The sequence below is a fragment of the Uloborus diversus genome, chromosome 3 (genome assembly GCF_026930045.1).
Source record: "Uloborus diversus isolate 005 chromosome 3, Udiv.v.3.1, whole genome shotgun sequence".
Classification (NCBI taxonomy): Eukaryota; Metazoa; Arthropoda; class Arachnida; order Araneae; family Uloboridae; genus Uloborus; species Uloborus diversus.
Genome location: NC_072733.1, coordinates 141,396,939 through 141,419,635, shown reverse-complemented (window position 1 = coordinate 141,419,635; position 22,697 = coordinate 141,396,939). Strand labels below are relative to the sequence as shown.

The following is a 22,697-nucleotide window of genomic DNA, read 5'->3' as shown; positions in this document are numbered from 1 at the left end:
TGAAGTTCATCCGATTGATATCTATATTCTCCTGCATATCGAAGATCTTCACTTTTTCCTTACTTTTAAGAAACATTCTCTACCCTAGCTTAAGCTGAAGCAGAATGCTTAGAAAAGTATACTATGTGAAATTAACTTTTGCATTTAGAGTGGAAAATACGGAGTAGTTATTTGTATACACCAACAAAGCAATGATTCGACTAGTACGTTGTTAAATCTTCAGCTTTTCAGTCATGCGAAAGGGATGAAGTCGTTTCGAGAAATCGATATTTAGTAGCCACTATCGAAGATGATACGTACGCCCAGCGATTCCTTGACGAAAACTTTCGCGTTCCGGGCGAGAAATTCGCGTTAGCTAAAATTCGCTACTCTCGAAAAACTCGCGTTATAGCAGTTTCGCGTAAGTCGAATCGCGTTGTAACCCGAGTCGACTGTATGTCACTACTTTTCGCGGGAAAAATCGAATCACAGGAAGGTCTATTGCTTTCCGATTGGCTAAAACAAACCATTTTTAAATTGAAATAAGTGTTTATTTTCCAAAACATTATTATTAGTTTTGACAAATTTTAACTAACTTAACTGTCATCGAAAAGAAAAATCATTAAGGAATGTAATATAATTCGTCAATAACACAAAAAGGCAGTTCTTTGCATTGTGTATGCCATGTATGTAATTGTTGCTGGCCGATTTTTTCTTTTGTCTTTTTAAGAAATGTTCTTCTGAGCCTTATGTAGCTTAAAAGCTTGAAGCGATATACTAAAAGTGAGATCATTTTTGGATTCAAAGACTAAAAATAATCCGAAACGTCAGTGATTGCTTACGGGTAACGTTTCGTGGTTTCAAGGGTTTACACCAGGTTCCGATGAAATAAAAAACTTTTTTGCAAAACTGTTTCCTGAATCGCAACAAGTTCCACGAACGCCGATTTTACACTGTAGTGAAAAATTAGAGTAACTATAGCATCAAAATACTTCGAACTCATTATTATTGTACGAAAGCAGGAGGAGGACGTGGAAATTAGGTTTGAAAAACACTGATCTAGTCGAAAGTAATGAGTACATTAAGAAATCAACTTTATAAACGAGAATTGAGGCAGTGAGAAGCAAAGGGATGTAAAGGGCAAAATTAAAAATTTGGAAATAAGCAGTACACAAATGGTAGGTATGCCTCTCGTTTGTCTTGGAGCAAGAGATTGTCCTGGTAGTCCTGGTAAGTGCTGCTGTACAGCATTATTTAGAAAAACTTTTCAATGAAAGCCTACCTAGGACCGCAACTTTAAACTCGTTTTACTCAAAACTTAAAAATGTCCAATTAATCCCTTTGCTTCTCACTGCTTCAATTGTGTTACAAGGGCAGTTTTTCACTGCTCTTAAATGTTACAATATCTGGTACTAATGGTTTTATTTGTTGTATAGGTAAACGGTAAAGACATCTCGAAGTCGAAACGTGAAGAAGTTTTGGAAGCTTTCCGTCCAACTAAAGAGCCCATCGTCATTGAAATCAGCCATCGACAAAACCCACAACCTATTTCAGGCCCATCCCCAAAAGCGAGCATGGAATCAGAATCAGCAACTTCTCCGTCGTCATCTTTCGTGTACTGTGACAGCTGCACCCAGACCGAGTGGACAGGAGGCTGGGAATCGCCCCCTATAGGGTTGTTTCCTTTCAGTCAAAACAATCTCATCCAATCATCGGGTATATTGTTTGGACACGACGACGATGTTGAGCATCACTATGAAACCCTGGAGGAAGCGTTTGGTCAGGAAGATGATGATGAAGTCGGGTGTGAGCTCGAATACGAAGTAAGTAGACTAATAAAATGTGTTGAGAGAGTTTGATCCAAATAGGCATAGATATACTAAAATACAAAAGGAAAGAGAAAAAAATATATCGTCGCCTCAGAGCAAAAGTAAGATATCTAATACCAAAAACAACACTAAGTTATTTTACTGTTGCTCTGAGGCGACGATATGTACTATATATTGATGCTTTTTAGAAACTTAATTTATTTATTGTATGATCATTAATCCCTAATGCTATGCAAATGAATAAATAATAATAATAATAATAATAAAATCCCCTCCGATTTCGACAATTGAGAGGGGTTTTTTCGTCACTTCGTCTTTTTACATTTTTGTGGATGCAAATGTCACACTCGTTGCAACAAGAAATTTTTGACAAATTAATTTAATTACTGATAGCTGTTATTGAACTAGTGATTATTATTTGTTAAAAGACGAGCAATAATTTATTTGCTACTACCTATTCATTTATCTACATTAGACAAAATATAAGCTTCCTGTCATATATAGTATATGTATATATATATATTATTCGTTATATTTTTTGACACGATGAGAAAAATATTTTCTTAAAACATATCGGTTATTCAAGTCATAATTGGCATTATTAAGTTATTCCTGCATTTGTTGCAAATCAACATTCTGAGCTGTTGAACGTGAAGTATGATGTAACTACAAATCAAGAAGAAAAAACATGAAATAAAGCTCTTAGAGTTTGTAATTAAGTTTTTTTTTTCTTTTCAAGAGTTTATATTTTAGTCAAAATGCCGTGACATTCTTTTGAAACAGCACATCTTAAAAGAAATTTTACAAAAAAAAAAAAAAAAAAAAAAAGTCCCAAATAAACTTCATCACAAGTGAAAATCCGTGATGAAGTACATGAACGTTGTTCAAAAAAGATTCCCTCTCGTTTTCGGTAATGTTGTAAACGATCAATGCTTAAGAAAAAGAAATGGGTCTGCTACAGGGAATGAGTTTGTGGCTTAAGGAATAGTTCTCATAAGCTTCGCTCATAGTGTCCGTTATGTTTTCTTTCATTTTTCCCCTCTCTCACTTGAAATGTTGTGTTCGCTTCATAATTTTAAAGTGGACGTTAAAAATGAACAAAGCGATGATGGTTTCCTTGCTACTTGTTCCATCCTGAAAACACCTTGGGGAACACATTATTTTTTCTTTGTAATTACATTTTCTGAACCAACCCCTAATGTTTCCAAAAAGTACATATATTAAGTTTCATACTTTATTTATTTTTATTTAAATACTTTAATAAGTGTATCAAAGCATTATGACCAAACATATATGCTACCTGATTGGACACAGAATTCATAATAAATTAAGATTAAGCGAAAAATGTGCAATTAATAATCAAAGTGTGTCTTTTGAAGCATTTAAAATGCTAGCATTATTTCCTGCAATTACCATTTATTAACTCATTAAATTGTACAGAGGAAAAAAATGCAGCTTGCATTTCCCAAATTAGCCGGCTTTTCAAGAAGCATGATGCTTACGATAGTGGTCACCCTTTGCATAGATTGATTGTGAATGTACTGGTCAACTTGAATTGGATGATAATTATATTTTCAAAAAATCAAATGCCACCTATAAAACTTTGAGAAGTGAGGGGGGGGGGTGACCTATATTTGCCAAGTAACGCTAGCAACTACAGTGGCAGATTAAAAAAAAAACATCGAAGCAAATCAAGGTTTTTTGCAGTCCAGTAACCTCTCGTTGTATGTTCCTTCCCCTTTATATCGCTCATCCTAATGTATCGCGCTTTTCCTCTGTCTTCCGAAATTGTATATGTAATAAAACTCAACTTTAAATTCGAAATCGCTTACCAGTAACAACATTGTAGCTCCTAGGAACTTCATTGTTCTTCCCTTTTTATCCAGTAAATAATGCAACTAGCATGTATTCAATTCGATAAAATTAGCTGTTTTTATTTCTTGCTTTACTAAAAAATAACTGACAGTTTTTAAATTAATATTTTGCTTGAAAATAACAACTGGTAAGATAGTTTCCCTTTGTTGTTTTTATTCAGAAATTTGTCCAAATATAAAGGGGAAAAATAACTTTATTGCATTTGTACATATCAGTTGCTTGAATGTTTGCTAACTCGTTATTTTAATGACCTCGTTTACATCGTGATTTTGTAATTTCTCTTGAAAATCATGATATAACCATTACTTTTTCCTAATTTATTCTCAAATACTACAATGTGTGCAAAGCATTTTTAATGTTATGCTTACTGGTTGGTTTTTGCAGTCTACTTTAATAGTATATAGTCAAAGTTTAAATCCCTCCCCCCACCCATGAAATTGTTATGATATGTCACTATTGTTTGAATCCTTTTTACACTATCACGGAACAGATATGCAAACTAATTTACTGCAGGTTTTGTGACAAGAAAGGGCATTTAATGTACGAGTAGATTTCAAATCAATGATCATTATAATTATTCAAATATTTGAGATTTGCTGCTAGTATCGCCGATGGGCGATAAGCTGGTTAACGTATTGCTTTTCTTCACTATCAGTTTCTTATTTACAGGAAGTAACACTTCATCGTAACCACTGCGACGAAAAGTTGGGATTGACCCTTTGCTACGCTTCACCTGATGATGCTGAAACTAATATATTCATCAGTGAAGTATGTTTTAGAGTAAATGCTTTGAACATCATTTCATTTTTTACCTGTAATAGTCACACGTATGCATTTCTATTGACATGAATCTGAGTTTAGATATGTTTAATGTACATTCCTGTTTGTGAAAATTGCAACACGACGAAAGACTTGCGCGAGTGAGCTGAAAATTGCAGGAAATGTAAAGTAGGGCACGATATGCAAATGATTAGAATTGCAGACCGGTAGCGCATGCATATGCTGAGCAGCGCCCTCTGAACGGCGAATCGAACCGAATATAAATAGACGGCTGTAGCGAGGCGTGTATGATTATCGGTGGTTATATGCTAGAGAAAACGTTAACTGAATCTTTACTATGCCTCTTCGACGAAAGAAAGCGAAATTTGAGCAAATTACGGAGTTTGAACGGGGCAGAATCGTCGGCCTTCGTGAAGCTGGATTGTCTTATCGTGCAGTAGCCGCTCGTTTGCAGCGTAACAGCAGCACAATCATGCGTGTTTGGAAGCAGCGGACGGACGAGGGTCGGACAGCTCGGAAATCCGGGAGTGGACCCCGAAATGTGACGTCAGCTCGCGATGACAGACACCTGGTGGCATATAAACAACCTTTACTCAGCTAGGGATCTTGTAATAATTTTGGGACTCTTGATTGGCCAGCAGACGAAACCCCGGAGTTACGGTCTGGGGTGCCATAGCATATCATGGACGATCAAAATTACTACGAATTGTGGGAAGTTTGAACAGTACCCGATACATAAACGAAGTTTTACAGCCCCAAGCTATTTTTTTCCTGCAAGGATTGCCAGGGGCTGTATTCCAGCGGGATAATGCCCGTCCACATGTCGCCAGGACTGTCAAATCCTACCTTGATTCGCAGCAGGTACAAATTCTTCCTTGGCCTGCATATTCCCCGGATATGTCACCGATTGAACATGTGTACGATTTCGTCGGGCGGCGTCTCGTTCGTGATCCTCGTCCCGTTGCTTCGACAGACGAACTTTGGTTCGTCTGTCGAAGTTGTTTCACTCCATGCCGAGTCGTGTAGCAGCTCTTATTGCGGCGCGTGGTGGCCCACAAAATACCAATTTCTATCTCTTTTTATTGTTTGTTTGGTTTCAAAATGTAATCATTAATTTGTACCATTACCACTCAACTGTGTATTAAATTTCATTCAACTATGATGCTTCCTTCATGGTGTTGCAATTTTCACAAACAGGAGTGTAGTAAAGTGCTGAATAGGGGAAAACGAAGAAGGTTGATACATTTTATTTTGAAAGAAGAACAAGTTAATTTAAAGCATTTTTCACTGTTATGAGAATATAAAATGTTGATTGTGAAAAAAAAAATTCGCGCCGTAAATTATATTTTTTATAAAACTATTTAGTGTTTTGAAGTTAAAATTCCTCTCTGTGCTGAACTTTTATTTAAATACGGAGCTGTGTTTGAAGAGAAACTGCATTTTATGATTTTTAAATTATTTAAGGAAAATTTAAATGTTGGAACTTTTATAATGAAAGTTGACAATCCTCAAAGAAGCTATTCTTTTCCCCCGAAGTTAATGAAACTTTAAAAGTTGAACTTTTAAAATGGATAATAAATTCGGAGCTATAGATCACACATAATAAAAATTATAAAAAAAAAATGTAACGTTTCCAAAAAAAAATGTTTTGACTAAAATTAGATTATTGATAAAAAGGGTGAACACTTGAAGGTAAAGAGATCGGGAATATCAGACTAAACTTTTATCTTTAAATTTTACGAAAATAGTAGTCAGCGTTTATTGAAGTGAATTGACTCAACACATATCAAACTTGCGTTAGACTCATGGAGAAGAGATAAAATTGAGGGAGTGAAGACTTTCATTCATGAAACCAAAACTCCAAGTCACGTGATAGATTTTTAAAGCAAAGCATTGGAAGAAATCAGGTTTCTTACGCTTTTTTCACGCAGAACGTGCCAACCATTCGTCGTTATTGAGTCACGTGACTTGGGGTCTTGCGTTCAGCTTTTGATAAACCGATGATTGGACTTGCTCCCTCCATTTTAATTCCTGCTCTAAGGTTAGACTACGTAAAAACCAGCGCTGCAGAGTCGAAGAGTCAGCGTCAAACTGATTTTGGGGTAAAGAAGTCGGAAACGGGAGTCGAAAAATTGAAATGTCAAGAATCGGAGTCTGTCTTTTTCCCTGAAAGTCCGCAACTCTGCCAGTGCTCGTGGAGTCGGAGTCGATGTCTCTAAAATTCCGTCTTCGGAATCTGTCATTTTTTCCTCCGACTCCGCAGTCCTGGTAAAAACGACCTCTCATTGTACCATGATATATACTGACAAAATTATAAGCATCTCGGAATCATTTGTTTAGCCTTCCTCAAAGTATTTACTAACGTATGTTAATTTCAAGTGCTGTTAGCGCTACGAATAGTTAGCGCTTCTACTGGTTTCTCAAAACCTTCTTTTCACCATTTTTTTCTATTCACAAAATCCAGTTTCACGAAGGATAGTAAAAGTAAAATTCGGTTTTTTAGTATTTCCTGGTTTTATTCTGTTTTTTTTTGCTTTGTTTATGCAAGAAATCTTCTGAACAAAACTAAACCTAGTAGCGCAAAAGTTGGGGTGGAAATAATTGCAGTTTATGACTAGTCTGAAGACATTAAATAAATGTTCCGATAGGAAATACCTAAATCAGTTCTTAGAATAAAACTATCAAATAGCAAAACCAGATTTTACCGGTCTATCCTAAATGAATCTGAATCTATCGGATGGAAAAACGGCGAATATTGAGAAACATGAAGATTTTTTTTTTTTTTTAAGTCATTTAATTATAGCTATAACGAGAATTCACAGTATTTGCAAAAACAATCAAGCTTGGATGAAAGAGAATAAAAGGTTAAATTGTTAACTGCATGTGTTCGATTGTGGAAAATCTGGAACGATTCTCAGATCAATATCATACTTTTATAATTAAGCAGAATAAACAAGAAAAGAATCACTGTAACTGCAACAGCTTGAAAAAATACTTAATTTTAATAATCTTAACTGTTGTTTAAATTTTAAAAGCTTACTTAGCTTATTTTATGCAGAAAGATAAACTGACACAATTGATCTACTAAATATAAAAGCAATTTGAGTGATGAATATAGTAGAAACGTATAACTTATAAAAAAATATAAAGGAAATTGTATACACGTGTTTTAGAATTGCAAATAGCTCTTTTATTCAGAAAAAGAAGATTTATTGCGTGTTTAAAATAACGTTGTTTATTTCCTTTATTGCTGATAATTTTGAGAAGTTGTTGAATTTTTTTTTCTCATGTCATACATAAGGGGATATTTATTAATTGAGAAATCAGTAATGTACGATTAAGTGATACTCAGAATTATTTTATTACTTTATTCCATTTTTAAAAATATTTAAACAGTTTACGAATTTATGGAGTCTAATTAAAAATGTATAAATAAAACCAGCATTACTTAAATAAAACTCACGACAATATTGCATACTTGCGTATGTGGATTCGAGAAAATTGCTTTATTTATTAATACATGAGGGAATAATGATAAATTCATAAGGATTTTATATTTCACTCTGAAGCTCAAAAAAAAAAAAAAAAAAAAAACATTTTCTAAAATTTTGATTGCCACAGTTTTTTGAAAATAATAATGTATAAAATAATGTATGTATGAACTGACTGGCAGAAAACGGCGTCCACTTTTTCTGGAATTGACAGATTCTTTCGAATGAGTTTTATTCTGAAAGATTACATGCACACATAAAACTTCACGTAGTGTTTTTTATTTATTTATTTATTCTTTATTTTTTTATCATTTTCCAGATTGAGGTGAACAGTTTAGCTTCGAAGGATGGTAGAATCATGGAAGGTGATCAACTGCTCCAGGTAACTGTTTCATACATGTCTACAATAATAAGATTGTTGGAAAATTTATTTCAAAAATAGCTTCAATTTTTCTTACTCGATAGCAAAGAGCTTGATATTTTTATAGCTACAATGATCCATGCTTGTTAATGTTTGAGTATGCACCGAAAATTCGAAAATACGGATAATCGAATATTGACCCTGAAAACTGAATAATAGAATCCCCCCCCCCCCTCCGCCCTCGAGATATTCTATGGATTTAAAAGCTGACTTAGGAGTCCTCTACTGACTCTACTTTCATTAAGGCAAAAAGGGGTCTGCTGTCCGAACATGTCCCCCGCCTTCTAGCCAACCACGGATCCAGGAGGTCATGGGGCATGACCCCTTCTAAAGTTACCAAAGAGAGCCGAAAACCGCATTTTGCGGACTTCAACTTCAAGAAATTGTCAATGTCTACCCCTGACCACCTATTTATGCCCAAATATTTCACTTGACACTTGACCCCGTATATCCTTTCGGTTTGTATGCTACCATTCCAATACTGACCCCTCTAAAATCAGACTCAGGATCCCCCTCCCCTAACGGTTCCCCTATGGAATGAAAATACGATCCTTAATAAGAAAAACAGATACGATTGAAGTCACTTTTTCTTAAATACTCCCAAGGAAATTCAACTCACTTTTTATGTGAGAAGTAAGGGCACTATATCACAAAAACAAATTCTCCAAAAATGTGTTTAAGGGTCTTTTTTGTGATCATTTGTTTTCTAGATTCTCCTTTATGGAGTGATCTCCCTTATAGTACCTGAAACATGTCAAATACCATTTTGTACATTTTGTTTAAAAAAATTTTAAAAAAAATGAACGAGATCGCTATTTCCGAGAATAAAATTTCCTATAAAATGAAACCAGAATCAAGTTTCTACGATGAATAGTTTTAGTTTCACAAAGGAAAAACTACAATTTTCCCTTAAAATCGCTGTTTTTTCGTAATTTGAGCCTTTTCGGGCACGTATTAATCGTTAACACACTGCTCGACATTGAACATGCAACACCAAGAAGGATTGGTCAGAAAGTGATGAAAAAAAAGACAGAGGCAGCAAGGAATACTAAATGATCTTAATTTCAAAATGAGAGGCAGAATACAGAGCGAGAATGGCGTCGGCTCAGTAGGATGTAGGACCACCGCGGACAGCGATACACGAAGAAATGCGTCTAGAGTCAATAAGGGTGCGGATGGTGTCCAGAGGGATGGTTCTCCATTCCCTTTCAACCATTTGCTACAGTTCGTCTTCTGAACGAGGCAGGGACAGAGTCTGCAAACGGCGTCCAATCACATCCCACACACGTTCGATTGGTGACAGGTCAGGAGAGTATGGTGGCCAGGGAAGTATCTGTGTGCCTTGGAGAGCATGTTGGCGGATGCGAGCACTGTGTGGTCGGGCGCTATCCTGCTGAAAAATTGCATTAGGTAGCCCTTGAGGGTAAGGGATTGCCACCGGCCGCAGCACATTATCCAAGTATCGTTGGGCCGTCATAGTGCCCTGAATACGAACTAGAGGTGATATGGAATTGTATGCAATTGCGCCCCAAACCATTATGCCACGTTGTCGTGCGGTGGGACGTTCCACAGTTACTGTCGGATTAGATGTCTCCACGTCGACGACACACACGTATGCGGCGATTATCACTGGATAAACAGAAGCGGGATTCATCTGAGAACACGACATTTCGCCATTCTGTCATCCACGTCGCTCTAGTCCGGCACCATACTAAACGTTGCTGTTTATGTTGTGGGATCAATGGCAGTCTTCTTAGCTGACGCCGTGATTGCAGACCACGTGCGACCAAACGACGGGAAATGGTTCATTCAGGGTATCTTGCACCTGCTGCAGAATCGAGGAACAAGTGACTTGTGGGTCTTCTACAGCTTGTCGGTGGATGCGTCGATCCACGCGTTCTGACGTCACTTTGGCTGCCCCTGTACTCCTCAATCTTGCCACATTTCATTGTTCCAACCATCATCGGCACAGCCGATGCACCGTGCTCGCATCGTTATCAGCTGCTATTTGACGTACGGACAAACCTCCCGATCGATCACCATACCCCTCGTAAAATCGTCTATTTGCTGGAAGTGCCTTCGTTGACGGCGGCCTGGCATCCTCTCGTGTTACACGTATCCTCCAAGACAAAAACAAAATTTCTTCGGTAATTCTCCAGTCAGAAATAACGACACGAATATTGCCCATTCTACAAGTTCCTTCCCTTATATCTTACTTCACGTGCGTCGGAGAGCTGCGCTTTTCACATCATTTACATAACTCATTGATGTACGGCTACTCTAAAATTTGCATAAATTTTTGAAAATTCCTTCTTGGTGTTGCATGTTCAATGTCAAGCAGTGTAGTTGTCGGATTAAGCTGAAACTTAGCAAATCATATTTTTAGCCCATTTGGCACATTTTAGGTCTGTGATGACCACCCTAATGTATCCTATAATGTTTGAAAAGTCGCCAAACCATGTGAAGTTAGGCAATTTCTCGCAAAATTCGATTCGAAAATTCGCCAAAAATAATACTAACTTAGCGATTTAGCCTCAATTTTTCGCCAGACCTTTCGACTTAGAGCAGATATGACGTCATCACTATGTGAACGTGAATAGACCTCGAATTCCGCCTCCATAGGCTCTAGCATAATACCTAAAATACAGGCGGGCGCCATGTCAGTTTTAACGCCAAGTACCCGCTCCTCCCTTCCCCATGACCTTAACTTCTCCAGTCTACGCTACTCCAATTCGAAACCGAACCCCTCCACAAGCCAAGCCCTAGTTTCCGACTTGGCAGACATATCCTCCCTACGCCTGTTTTTTTTTTTGACTAATAGTGAATGCTTTTTACAATAAAAAATCAATTATGTGTTATACAGGTATTTCGATTGTCTGTAATTATTTAATAGTAAACAAAGAACATTTATTAACTAACTGCACTAGTTAATTACTGTGAAAAAAATCTTTTTTTTTTTTTTCTGAATGTTATATTCTATTTTATCTTACTCAAAAACGTTTGAATCACTTCAGATTTTAGGAAAAATCTTTAAAACCAACATAAGTTCACTAATTGACTGCTTTGGTCAATTTGTAGCACTGATAGCATTTTAAACAACTAGTAGTTGATCACCCTTTAATCCTAACATTTTTGGTTAGCTATTAACGGATTTTTTTTTATTTACTAAAAGCAAGCATGTATGATCTGCATATAATAATAAATATAAACCTGTAAAATTAAATTTTACCTCTAGCAGCTCGATTAAACATTTCATCTGATCACGCCTTTTACTATAGTAATAAAGTGACTTTCTTGAATCTTTCTAGGTGGCTTTGTAAGTACCCTTCCAATCAAAACTTTAGCTACAACTATAAATTATAACAATAAAGCATATCATGGGATTTTTTCAGCAAGTGCTAATTCAATATTAGCTACCAGTTTGTTTGACTTCCTTAAGAGGTTTTCCACCTCCAACTCGGTCACTTCCTTGCCGGACTGATGAGTGCTAATAAGCATGAAACTACAGTCCTCGGCTAGAATGACTGAGCTGGCCGTGTATTTCATGGGGATGCTAAAAATTTGTTCTAGCAATCATATACAGCATATCTACTTATTTATTTATTTATTTTTTTGTACATTTTTGTACTCTAGTGGTCAATTATTAGCAGTTCTCACAAAATACAAGATTTACCAAAAAACATCATATTTTCTATATTTCATGTTCGCTTCATTTTTTTAATTGCATTATTTTTTAATTTTAGGTAAACGGGATTGATGTCCATAACCGGGAGCAAGCGGTTTCTCTTTTCTCCAGCAAAGAACCAGACATCACGTTACTGCTTTCTCGGCCTCAAATTCAGGTAAATATTTATATTTTAATTGACACTCTTCTTATATATTCTTCCCAAATCGACATGAAGGTGACTCATTTGGGGTAGAATCGTTAGGATACGTCGTAATGTTCCAAAAACACGGAAGTAACGTCACGAGAAATAGCGCTCTCATGTTTTGAAGAAGGCCTAAACGTATATGCTATAGAAATGCTGCTTTAGAGATAATACAATATATATATATATATATATATATATATATATATATATATATATATATATATATATATATATATATATATATATATATATATATATATATATATATAATAAAGTAGCCATTTTCTACAAAATTTTCCACTGACTCTTAAGTGGTGACAGCAGTTCATAAGTGCAACCTATTTGAGGGTCGATTCTCGCACATATCGTCGCCTCAAAGCAAGAGTAAGACATGTGCAAAAAGAGAGTTTCTAGTAAAATTGATTTGAAAGTTTGATGTTTTTTTCAATGCTGTATATCTGAGGTTGTAATTCATTGATTTTGAAAAAAAAAAATGGGATCTCCCCTAGCTTTTGAGTGCCTTTTAATGGGTGTACTGAAATACTCAATTAATCTTGTACGAAAATAATTAAATTCACTTGTCCTACTGTTGCTCTTAATGTTTCTGAAGAAAACTAGGATGTAAAAGCGGATAGCAACATATCCTAGTGTTTTACCTAAAATAAATCATTTTCAATTAAAACACTGCTAAGATCAGGGCTGCGGGGTCGGAGAGAAAAGGATCAACTCCAACTCCGGGAATTTTAGAGCCTTCGACTCCTACTCCGACAGCACTGGTAGAATTGCGGACTTTGAGGGAAAATGACCGGCTCCGAATCTTTGAATTTAATCCCTTCAACTCCTTTATCACAATGAGCCCGACTTCGATTCATTTACCACAAAATGAGCCTGACTCCGACTCCACAGCCCTGACTAAGTTAAATGTAGAGTTGTTAATTTGCTGCTTCCAACTCATCCGTAATGTTGATTGAAAATAAGCGGTTGTGTGGTTATGTTTAGAAATTTAAAAAAGTTTTATGCTATTAAACATTTTTATTCGAAGTACACCCGAACTAGATATTATTCGGAATCACAATTATTATCATTGTCATTAGTCGTGAACCCTTTTAGAGACGTAAAGAAGTATTGTTTCTTTGGAATCATATTTTGTTCGCGCACGGAAATCAGATCATTCTTTTTGATTGGAATGGATGGTTTTTCTGTATAAACTGGATTTTGTAGAACTTGTTCTCTTTTTGCGTGAGTTTTTCTTTTTACGTCAATTATACGAGCATTATACTCTTTTTCAGGAAGAGAAGTCTTGTAAAATATTGAATTCGGGAGTCTCTTCTGATGAGGATTAGTTCTAAAAAAAACTTTTTCAGACTAAAAAAACTTCGAAAATCACGTTAACAGATTTTCATTAAAAAAATCATCAAATTTTAAACAATCCCCCCCCCCCCCCCAAAAAAGAGCCATTCGAATTCAGATAATATTTCCCCAAAATCCCGATTAGAATAAGAACAGCAGTTCCGTAAAATCCTTATAAATAGAGCTAACAGTCCTTATGAAAATTAGAACAAGGACTACGATCATCGTAAAAGTCTTCAATAAAGTTAAAACCAATTTGTCGTCTGCCTACTTCAGAAAAAGCATTGAATCACGAAAAAAAGAGAAAAAAGAATGATAAGGGAAAATGAAGAATGAAAGGAAAACTGACATTATAGCATAGATTACGCATATAAAAATAGCCAGGAAAGTGTTCCAGACTTTTTTTACTAAACAATATCATTTTGAACATTTTAAATAAAATATTCACTAAACAGACACACACAAAAATCAATGAAAATCCCTATATAAAACAAAATATTACTTTTTTTTCTATCATTGAAAGAATACATTTCGATAAAATTGTGAATAGAATTAATTCTGTTGAAAACTTTTCCAAACATTTTTTTTCTATAATATAGTTCTATAGAAAACTTTTCTAAAAAACTTTCGCTTAGAAAAGTATAGATTTTTATACTGTCGTGGCAAGGTAAAGCAGATCATCTGCAAAAACGAGGTTTTTGAGATATTTGAAGAAACATGTTTTTTTGAACTCCATACTAACAATAGGGAAATGTTGGAATTCGACGTTTTTTTCGTGCTTTATTTTAGTGGAAACAAAATCAGCAAGCTTGTAAAATAAAGCTAAAGAACAATAAATGACAAATATGAAAAAAAAAGGAAATTTGCAGATACTGCTCTTCACCTTCCCACGGCAGTGTAGAACTCTATAATAATGCTATAATTGAACTAAATATTCACCTTTTGATAATGGTGTCACCATCTGCGCATTTTTTTCACTCTTATTTTTAGAACGCAACAGAAGTTGTAAATAGAGAATAAACTTCAAATATACTTTACTTTAAAATGTGACAGTATTTCGATCAAATAGAATTTTTTCTGCTGAAGATTGGCATTAACTACTATCATGTCTAACAGAGGAACAATACTGAAAAGCTTCGAACGGCTTTTAAGAACGTTTTATAGTTGAAAATAAAATTATCACCTGCCTGCTGCAAAAAAAAAAAAAAACTATTAAATCATGAAAAAAAGAAACTAAAGTTAGTGAGCGGTAATATGTTAGAGCAACATTAGCAAATTTAATATTTTGGTGCTCATATTTTAGTGAAACAGAAGGATATCTGATTTAACCTAGTGTTGCCCTAAACTAAGATCAATTTTGGAACTTCTGCAACACCAAGTTATTGCACACAAAAGATTTGAATATATAAAAAGTTTTCGAACACTCCATTAAATAAAGGCACATTTGTGTGTGTGTGTGTGTGTGGTAATATTAACAAAACCGTAAACTCATTTTTTCTTTTTTTTTTTTTTTTTTTGAAGATGTCTTACTGTTGCTCTGAGGTGACGATTCAATCTTCTTTCTCGATCTACTTTAAGAAATAAAATTAATAAGAAAAAAGCCTTCAATTCCATCTGGATTATATTACACTATTCATTATTTTATTGTGCTCAAGACATGAAGAGACAGTATTGTATTTAAAATTAAAAAATTCAAAATAGAGCAAGGAAAAACTAAAAACATACTTTACAAACATAGAAGTAAGACATGTAACACTTGACTCCCTGTGCAGCTGCAGTGTGCCCATTTTCATCCCGAGGACTGATTACTTGCATGCACATTGTTATGAAGCTCCAAACCTATTACTAGTCACATTAATATGTCGCTTACAATGAAATAATAGGTTATTGGGGGCATAGGCGTCGGAAGCGGGGGAGCTGGGGGAGCTTGAGCTCCCTCTATAATATTTCAGACCGGCTCAGCTCCCCCGGAAAAATTCTAACCGTATAGCTTTTTGCAGTACATTGTCTATCTCAAACCTGATTTCAAAAATGAAATCTACCTTTTTTAGGAATTTCCACATAATAACCAACAAAGAAAGGGGAGAGATGGAGTGGTCAATACGGTCAGTACATTTGTGTTTCCCTGTTTTCGAACCTCTCGATTCCCGGAAGGAAAAGAAAAGTATTAAAGACAAGTTATCTACATAGGGGTGTTTTCCGCCCTCTCCACATTGAGCTCGTCTTTTGCAAGTGTATTACACATTACACTGTAGCTCAATTTAATGTTCTTAGTTTTGCATGTCATTTGTATCTCACACTTCCACTAAAAAGGGATAATCGTGAGCCAGTTTTGTATTTAAATATGAAGGTGCTCCAGACACGTATCAAAAAGAAGGTTTCTAAGGTAAACAACATCTGACCTTCCGGACGCTATCTAAAGAATCTCCAGTGAATCCTTTTAAATTCTTTGATTAAAACAAACTTGCAAAATATGAAACGAAAGTTAAATTAAAATACTGAGTGGTCATATAATATTTTTGTTTATTGCAATTATCAAAAAAAAAAAAGAAAGAAAGAAAAGAAAAGAAAGAAAGAAAAAAAAAACAATGCAGAGGAAGAAAAGAAAAAAAGTCCAATTTACAAACAAATTTATTTAGCATTTTTATCTATCGTTTCTTTCTCTTTTTTATTTTTTTCATTTCTTCATAAAAAGTTCAGCCTCAATCAAAGAAAATTCTTTAGCGAGTTCTCAAAAGTTAAGCAATGTAGTTATAGAACAAAAAATAGTTCTAAACTAATTTTCGAGGGATTATGATCGTATGTTTCGGGTATTAAATTCCACGTTTCGATCAAAAGTTACGATCAGATTGCGAAAATATCATTATTCGATGGTCTATCGAAACCAAAAGTGATCTTCTGTCAGGGGACATAGACTAAAAGCCTGATATACATATTCTTAGAACAAATTTTTAAAATTCTATAAAAGTTATATTTATTATTTTTGATTGAAAATATTGTCAGAAGAAACAACCTAAATCAGTAACATACCCAGAAATTACTTTTGCGGATACATATCATTGCTGTGAAAAAATAATATAAAAAAATATTTTTTTCCAGAGCTATCCCATGGTAGAAACTAAAAAAAAACTTTTTATCCATTATTTTGTTATATTTAAACCGTGAGGGATTGATTTTTTTCATGAAGTTAAAAATTTGCAAAGATAAATATAATTTAAAGAATTCTGAGGTACTACAACACAGAAACAAAAGTTCTCAGCAATCAAAATCGGTAGTGAGATCTCCATTAGAGAATATTTATAAAAAAAAAAAAAAAAACTTTAATAATTGTAAACATTGTTACGATGTTAAAAACTGCGAGTTTATTGAAAACAAATTTTTTTTTGAACATTTAGATTTTATGAAGTTATATTTATTCTTCTTTTTTTGTTTTCTCAAAATTAAGGGTTTTTTTTTTTGTCACAGATATGTTTTCATGCTAAAAAAAATGCATGTGGAAGTGAGCACTTGAGCTTCCCTCAAAATGTTTGAGGTTCTGGGAAACTTTTCATATCCATTTTCACGATTAAAAATGTTCCCTTTCACTCATTAGTGTTAGAAAAAGCACCAACAATATTTCATAGTTTCTCTGAAGTACTTTTACTAACATTTATCTGAACTATACAACGAACGTTTTATTTAAACACATTTCAGGTGCACTGTTTCTCTTCTCCTCTGTTTCTAGTTCTCATAAAAGAAAGTCTTCTAAATGCTACGCTGCAGAAGCCCTCCCCTACCTCCTAAATTATTAAAAAGCGTTGCAATGTTCGTTTTTAGAGAGAGATTTCCTGAAAATTCGCGGAAGAGAACCCATGACTGAACACCTTGCCCTCCACAATATGATAGATTATATAATATTCCGTTCAATTTCAAAACATTGCTATGCCTCTAACATTAACAAATATGATCTATCTCGAATAATTTTCGGAGAGCGACACCCGAAAATCCTCTCTGATATCAAAAAAGAAGGATGAAAATTCAGTTTTTAAAACTACAATTTCTAAAACTTTAAGGGGAAGGAATCTTTTCCAATAACCTGATTGAGGAACGCTCTCTAAGACTTCAAATTCTAAAAAAATCCAGAGAGCCCTAGAACCTCCCCCTTTCCCTGACATCATTGAAGACTCTTCAATTGCGTTTTTGGAACTTCAATTTTGAAATATTGGGAAAGTGATGTAAATCGATCGAGGACAATCCTTGAGTCATATCATTTTCCCTAACGTCATAAATATGGTCTGAATTCGGGCTTTAAAGACATAAATTCCGAAAAATTTCCAGGGAGGGCATTCGAACATTTTCTCTCCTTAACATTACCAAAGACCGTCTAAACTACGTTTTTAGAACTAAGATTTCGGAAATTTTCCGGGGCTGACGCCCCAGGACCCCCCCCCTATTGATCTGTGCTCATCTTAGAGAACTGACCGACCCCCTTCCAAAAAAACCAGAAGTTTTATCACCTCATTCTCTCCATATACTATTGAGGCGGTGAGAAGCAAGAGGATGCAAGTAGCAAAATTAAAAATTTGGAGATAACCAGTACAAATAGTAGAGGAACCTTTCCTCTGTCTTGGGGTGAGAGATAATACTAGTAGCGCTGGTTGGTGCTGCTGTACAGCATGATTTAGAAAAAATACCAATAAAGGCTTACCTGAGACGTTATCTTTAAACGCGTTTTACTCAAAATTTAAAGCTATCCACTTACATCCCTTTGTTTCTCACTGCCTCAATTTATATATTGGATACTAGCTGTACCCGACGCGCGTTGCTACGCCAACAAAAAAATACATCATTATACTGATTTTCATGACAATCGGTTGTACGGGGCAGAAGTTGCTACTCTGCAGTGCCACCTGGTGGCGAGTGGCTTCAATGAGCATATTATGCACCTTCTCCGTGGAAAAATACATATATATAGCAATTTTCATAATAATCGGTCCAAGTATCAAGTGAAGCCGTGACTATACTCAAATTTTGTACTCACGCAGTTTGCAAGATCAATCAATCGCTAAAAATATCAAACAGAAAAAGTTTTAAATCCCCCCGTTGCATGAAAAGCCATAAAACAATAAAGAAAGAATTTATTTGTTCAACTCAAGAAAAATGGCAATAGCTAACTTCTTATCAATGAGATCTTTCACGCGAATTAATTTCTGCACCCGATAATTTTATTCGTATTTATCCAATGGATTGTGACTTAAATTGGAATAAAAAAGGAACTATTGATCGGATTTTTTTTTCGAACTGGTCTATAAACATTCCCAGTACCAAAAATAACAAACGGTGTAAGTTTCAGTCAAATCTGCCGGGTAGTTTTTGAGTTCATGGATGACATACAGACAAACATTCATTTTTATACATATAGATGATTGAAAACATTACTGGGAAAGGGAGAGGAAGACGAAAGGATCGACAATCATTTCAAATAAGAAATTTTTTTTCAAGTGCTCCCCCCCCCTCTTCCCCGCCCCAAAAAAAAATCTGGTGGAGCTACTGCTTCTGTCCCTTGGATCCCTATCATAAGCCCCAGCTCCCCCTACGTTTATATACTTCCTACGCCTCTGATTGGGGCCTAGTGTTTCTGACTCGGGATCAGCGGAACCGGGTTCGATGCCCGTGGTTTATAAAAGGCGTATTAAGTATTTGTAGGGTGCGTGTGAGATTAATTTATGTGCCTGAAAGTCCTTGTGATCGGTTGCAATCAGTCAATCTCGATGATTAATCCAGTAATATACGTTTTGTCTAAGGAACAATGATGGCTGCATTTTAAAAAATGGCCATTCTTTTGTGCATTAAAACGAGCGAACGCCAGAAAGGCAAATGCCGCGTTGAGGAAAACAAAAGATTTAAACAAAAAATGAAAAAATAATGTTTGATATTAAAGAGGGGGACTATGAAGAAGCATGAAGCTCACATTATTATATTATTCTTTTGTATAACACTGCCTCATATCAGTTTCTGCTAAGCGGTTCAGTAAATATTCATCATGACATCGAACGGAATTCAATTCATTCAGCAAAAGATTTATTTATTGAAATTTTCAGAATCAGAGTCGAATATTTTGCAACACCTATAGCATTCTTTAGGCGAAGGAAGCAATCCTTAAAATGTATTTAATAATTGCTGATTTAAAAATATTTTGCTAGATTTTTATCGAGGGAGCACGGGGTTATGGAAATGTATAAGAAACTTTCTGAGATATCATGCGCGCAAAACGAGAAAACTGAAGAAACCGGTACCTGAGAAAAAGAGGCTTAAACAGCTGCTATTAACATAAATCTCTATGAGGAAAGTTTACGCATTTTTACGATAACTTGAAAAGTTTTTGGCGTATGGTAAAAAATAAGGTATCAAATTGTTCAGAATCAAATTATGCATAACATATATTTTTTCCAGAAAGTCGAAAATTTTGAAGGTTAAGGGTCTTTAGACCCCTTAACAAGGAGGAACAAGCGAAGTCTTAATTACATCGTATGCAATACTTCACACTTCACTAGGGCATTTTGCGTAGAGGGTCAAGTCCACCGAGAAGTTAATCGGGTCAACGGAAGAACATGAACCAACGGGACCCCACCTTACCCTAGCCTTGTCAAATAGAAACGCAGCTAAAAGGGAGCTAAGAAAATACGAACCTGTACAGCGAAATAAATGCGGTGTGCTGATCTTCTGACAACAAGCTTTAGCTATAAACCATCTGAATTCTATTTAACGTGTAAAAAAATCACCTAATAAAATAAGTACAGTTTTTAACTTCTGAGAATTCCTATGCAAACTAAGCTCTGACACGGTACATCTTGTGGCTGCATAAAGTTTAAAAATTTCATACGACTTATTCATAAAAATGTATCGAAATTTATTTTGGATTTTTTTTTTTTAAAATGTTGAAAACTCTCATAACTGTCTCTATGGTGAAAGTCACTGGTTATTCTTTGTGCGGACTCGTCTCCAGGTTAGAGATGCTTTAAATGCAGTTTTACCTACACGGGTATGTACTAATTTGTGAGGTTTATTTTATTATTTTTTTTTAACTTTTAAATTACTCAAAAAATCATATATGTTTCTACAACCAACTCTCTTTAGAATACGCAACCAGCTTCGAAGAAGGCGATGCAAAATGATGGTAACAATAAGCGATTTTTTTTTTAAATTAGACATCTTTCATTACTTTTCATCACTGAACGAGTATCACTCATTAACATGTTACCGACCTTTGTTAATTTTTTTTTTTTTTTTTTTTTTTTTTTTTTTTTTTTGCACAATCTAAAACACTTTCACTTTTATTAGAACCTGTTGAATTTGTCAAAGTGAAGTTTCAGTACGAGTTCTCTCGAGTACATTTCTGGACGAAAATAGTTTTAAACATGAGTTCTTAATTGTTTAAATCCAGGTATAACTATTTTGAATAGTTTCATACGGCGAAATGGATCAAGCTTATTCTCTTCCTACTTAATCATGGAAAATTATTGAACTTTATCGAATATCGGAGCAACTTGCACGCTTAATAAGGGGACCCACTAATGATTTTTGGAATACTGCTGAATTATGCTAGCCGCTGATACTTTTTAGGAAACTCTGTAAAGATACATTTACCGGGCTTCCCCCCTTTCCCATCTCTCTTCTTATTAGTTCTCTCTTCTCTTCTTTTCCTCCGAAAACACCAATCACTACCCCATCACCCCCAGAGGCACGGAAGAAAAAGCTATGTCCGTAAGGTTAGTTCCCCCTCCCCCCCCCCCCCCCGGAGATCATCAGTGAAATTGTTAATGAGGTCTAAGGATATCAATGGTGCAATACTATAATAAGGTTTAAGGCGAGCTGAACGATGGTTTTTCTTGATCGTTGGCGGTCTACGATGAATTTCCCCTACTGAATGGAAAACTGGTACTCTGCCCCGCATAAACGAAAACCGTGAGTTCCAAGAAATATTATTCGATTAAGCGGGGAAATTTTATTTATTTTTCCTGATTGACAACGTTTGTCTTAAAACGTTATAAGAAATCAATATCTAAGTAATAGAAGAAACATGTTTTTTATTAAAAAGCGTTTTAAATAAGCTAAGTAAATAAAAGTACGTATGAAAATTATATGTCACTTACAACTGTGGGTAGTGAATCTTTGTTTCGACACCTTTTTTCAGTTAATATCTTTTGGAGACAGTCCATAATAGTGAATTCCTTGCTCAAGGTATTTTGAGAACACCTTTCTAACTTCAATTACCGTGTTTTACGCAATTAATATCTATCAATTTCTTATCTTCTGCAATGTTTATATTTCGTTGTGTTTTTTAATTTAATTATCAACTGTCTGTTGGTAATGGCAACGATAAAAGAAAATAAATAGAATGCTTAGAATAATAAATAGGATAGCTTTGATAGATTATGAATGTTTTTCCCCCGCCGGTTGTTTGCCGAAAAATACAATTTTTAATTTTTACGTCAGTAATTGCTCTTAATTAATTTTTAATGTATACAAAAATTTTCTCAGCTAAAACATATGCGAAAGCTGATCACTATTATTCGATTAACCGGGGAAATTGTTCGATTAAGCGGGATCCCTAACATTGCGAAATGTCTAACATTGGGAAATATTCTATTCCTGGAGATTTTATTCGTATAAGCAGGGTTTTCGTTACAAGATTAAGCGGGGCTGACAACATTGTGTTTCCATTGCAAACCAAGTGCGCAGAACAAAAATTGACTTATTTTGTAAACAAACAAATAACAGAATTTTTTAAAAAATACCAAGAACTTTTCATAATGAACTCAAAAGTACGAAATAATTTTTCTGAGTCACAAAGGACAATTTAAGAATTCCTGTAGTTTTCGAAAATGATATCACAAACGAAGAAAAGTGCGGCTCACGTCATGAAGAGGATTTATTATTATCTAGCTTTCAATCATAACTTTGAGTGTTGAAACATGCATATTTTTCTTATTGGGAAAGTTTGGTTTGAAATGACTAGAATCGCACTTTTCTTCGTGTGTGGTGTCATTTTCTTAGAATTTTCGAAAAAATACAAGAATTCTTAAATTGCCCTTTCTGATCTAGAAAAGTTATTTTGTCC

The 22,697-nt window shown here is 34.9% G+C and overlaps 1 protein-coding gene across 1 annotated transcript in view; it reads left to right on the top strand.

Annotated features, from left to right (window-relative positions):
• Window positions 1–22,697, top strand: part of LOC129218965 (E3 ubiquitin-protein ligase PDZRN3-like) — a 63,203-nt gene that overhangs the window by 22,527 nt on the left and 17,979 nt on the right. The window contains exons 2-5 of the mRNA XM_054853285.1: window positions 1,416–1,802; window positions 4,353–4,451; window positions 8,274–8,336; window positions 12,119–12,217. Of these exons, the coding sequence (XP_054709260.1) occupies window positions 1,554–1,802; window positions 4,353–4,451; window positions 8,274–8,336; window positions 12,119–12,217 (510 nt within the window). The 5' untranslated portion in view covers window positions 1,416–1,553. The remainder of the gene's footprint in view (window positions 1–1,415; window positions 1,803–4,352; window positions 4,452–8,273; window positions 8,337–12,118; window positions 12,218–22,697) is intronic.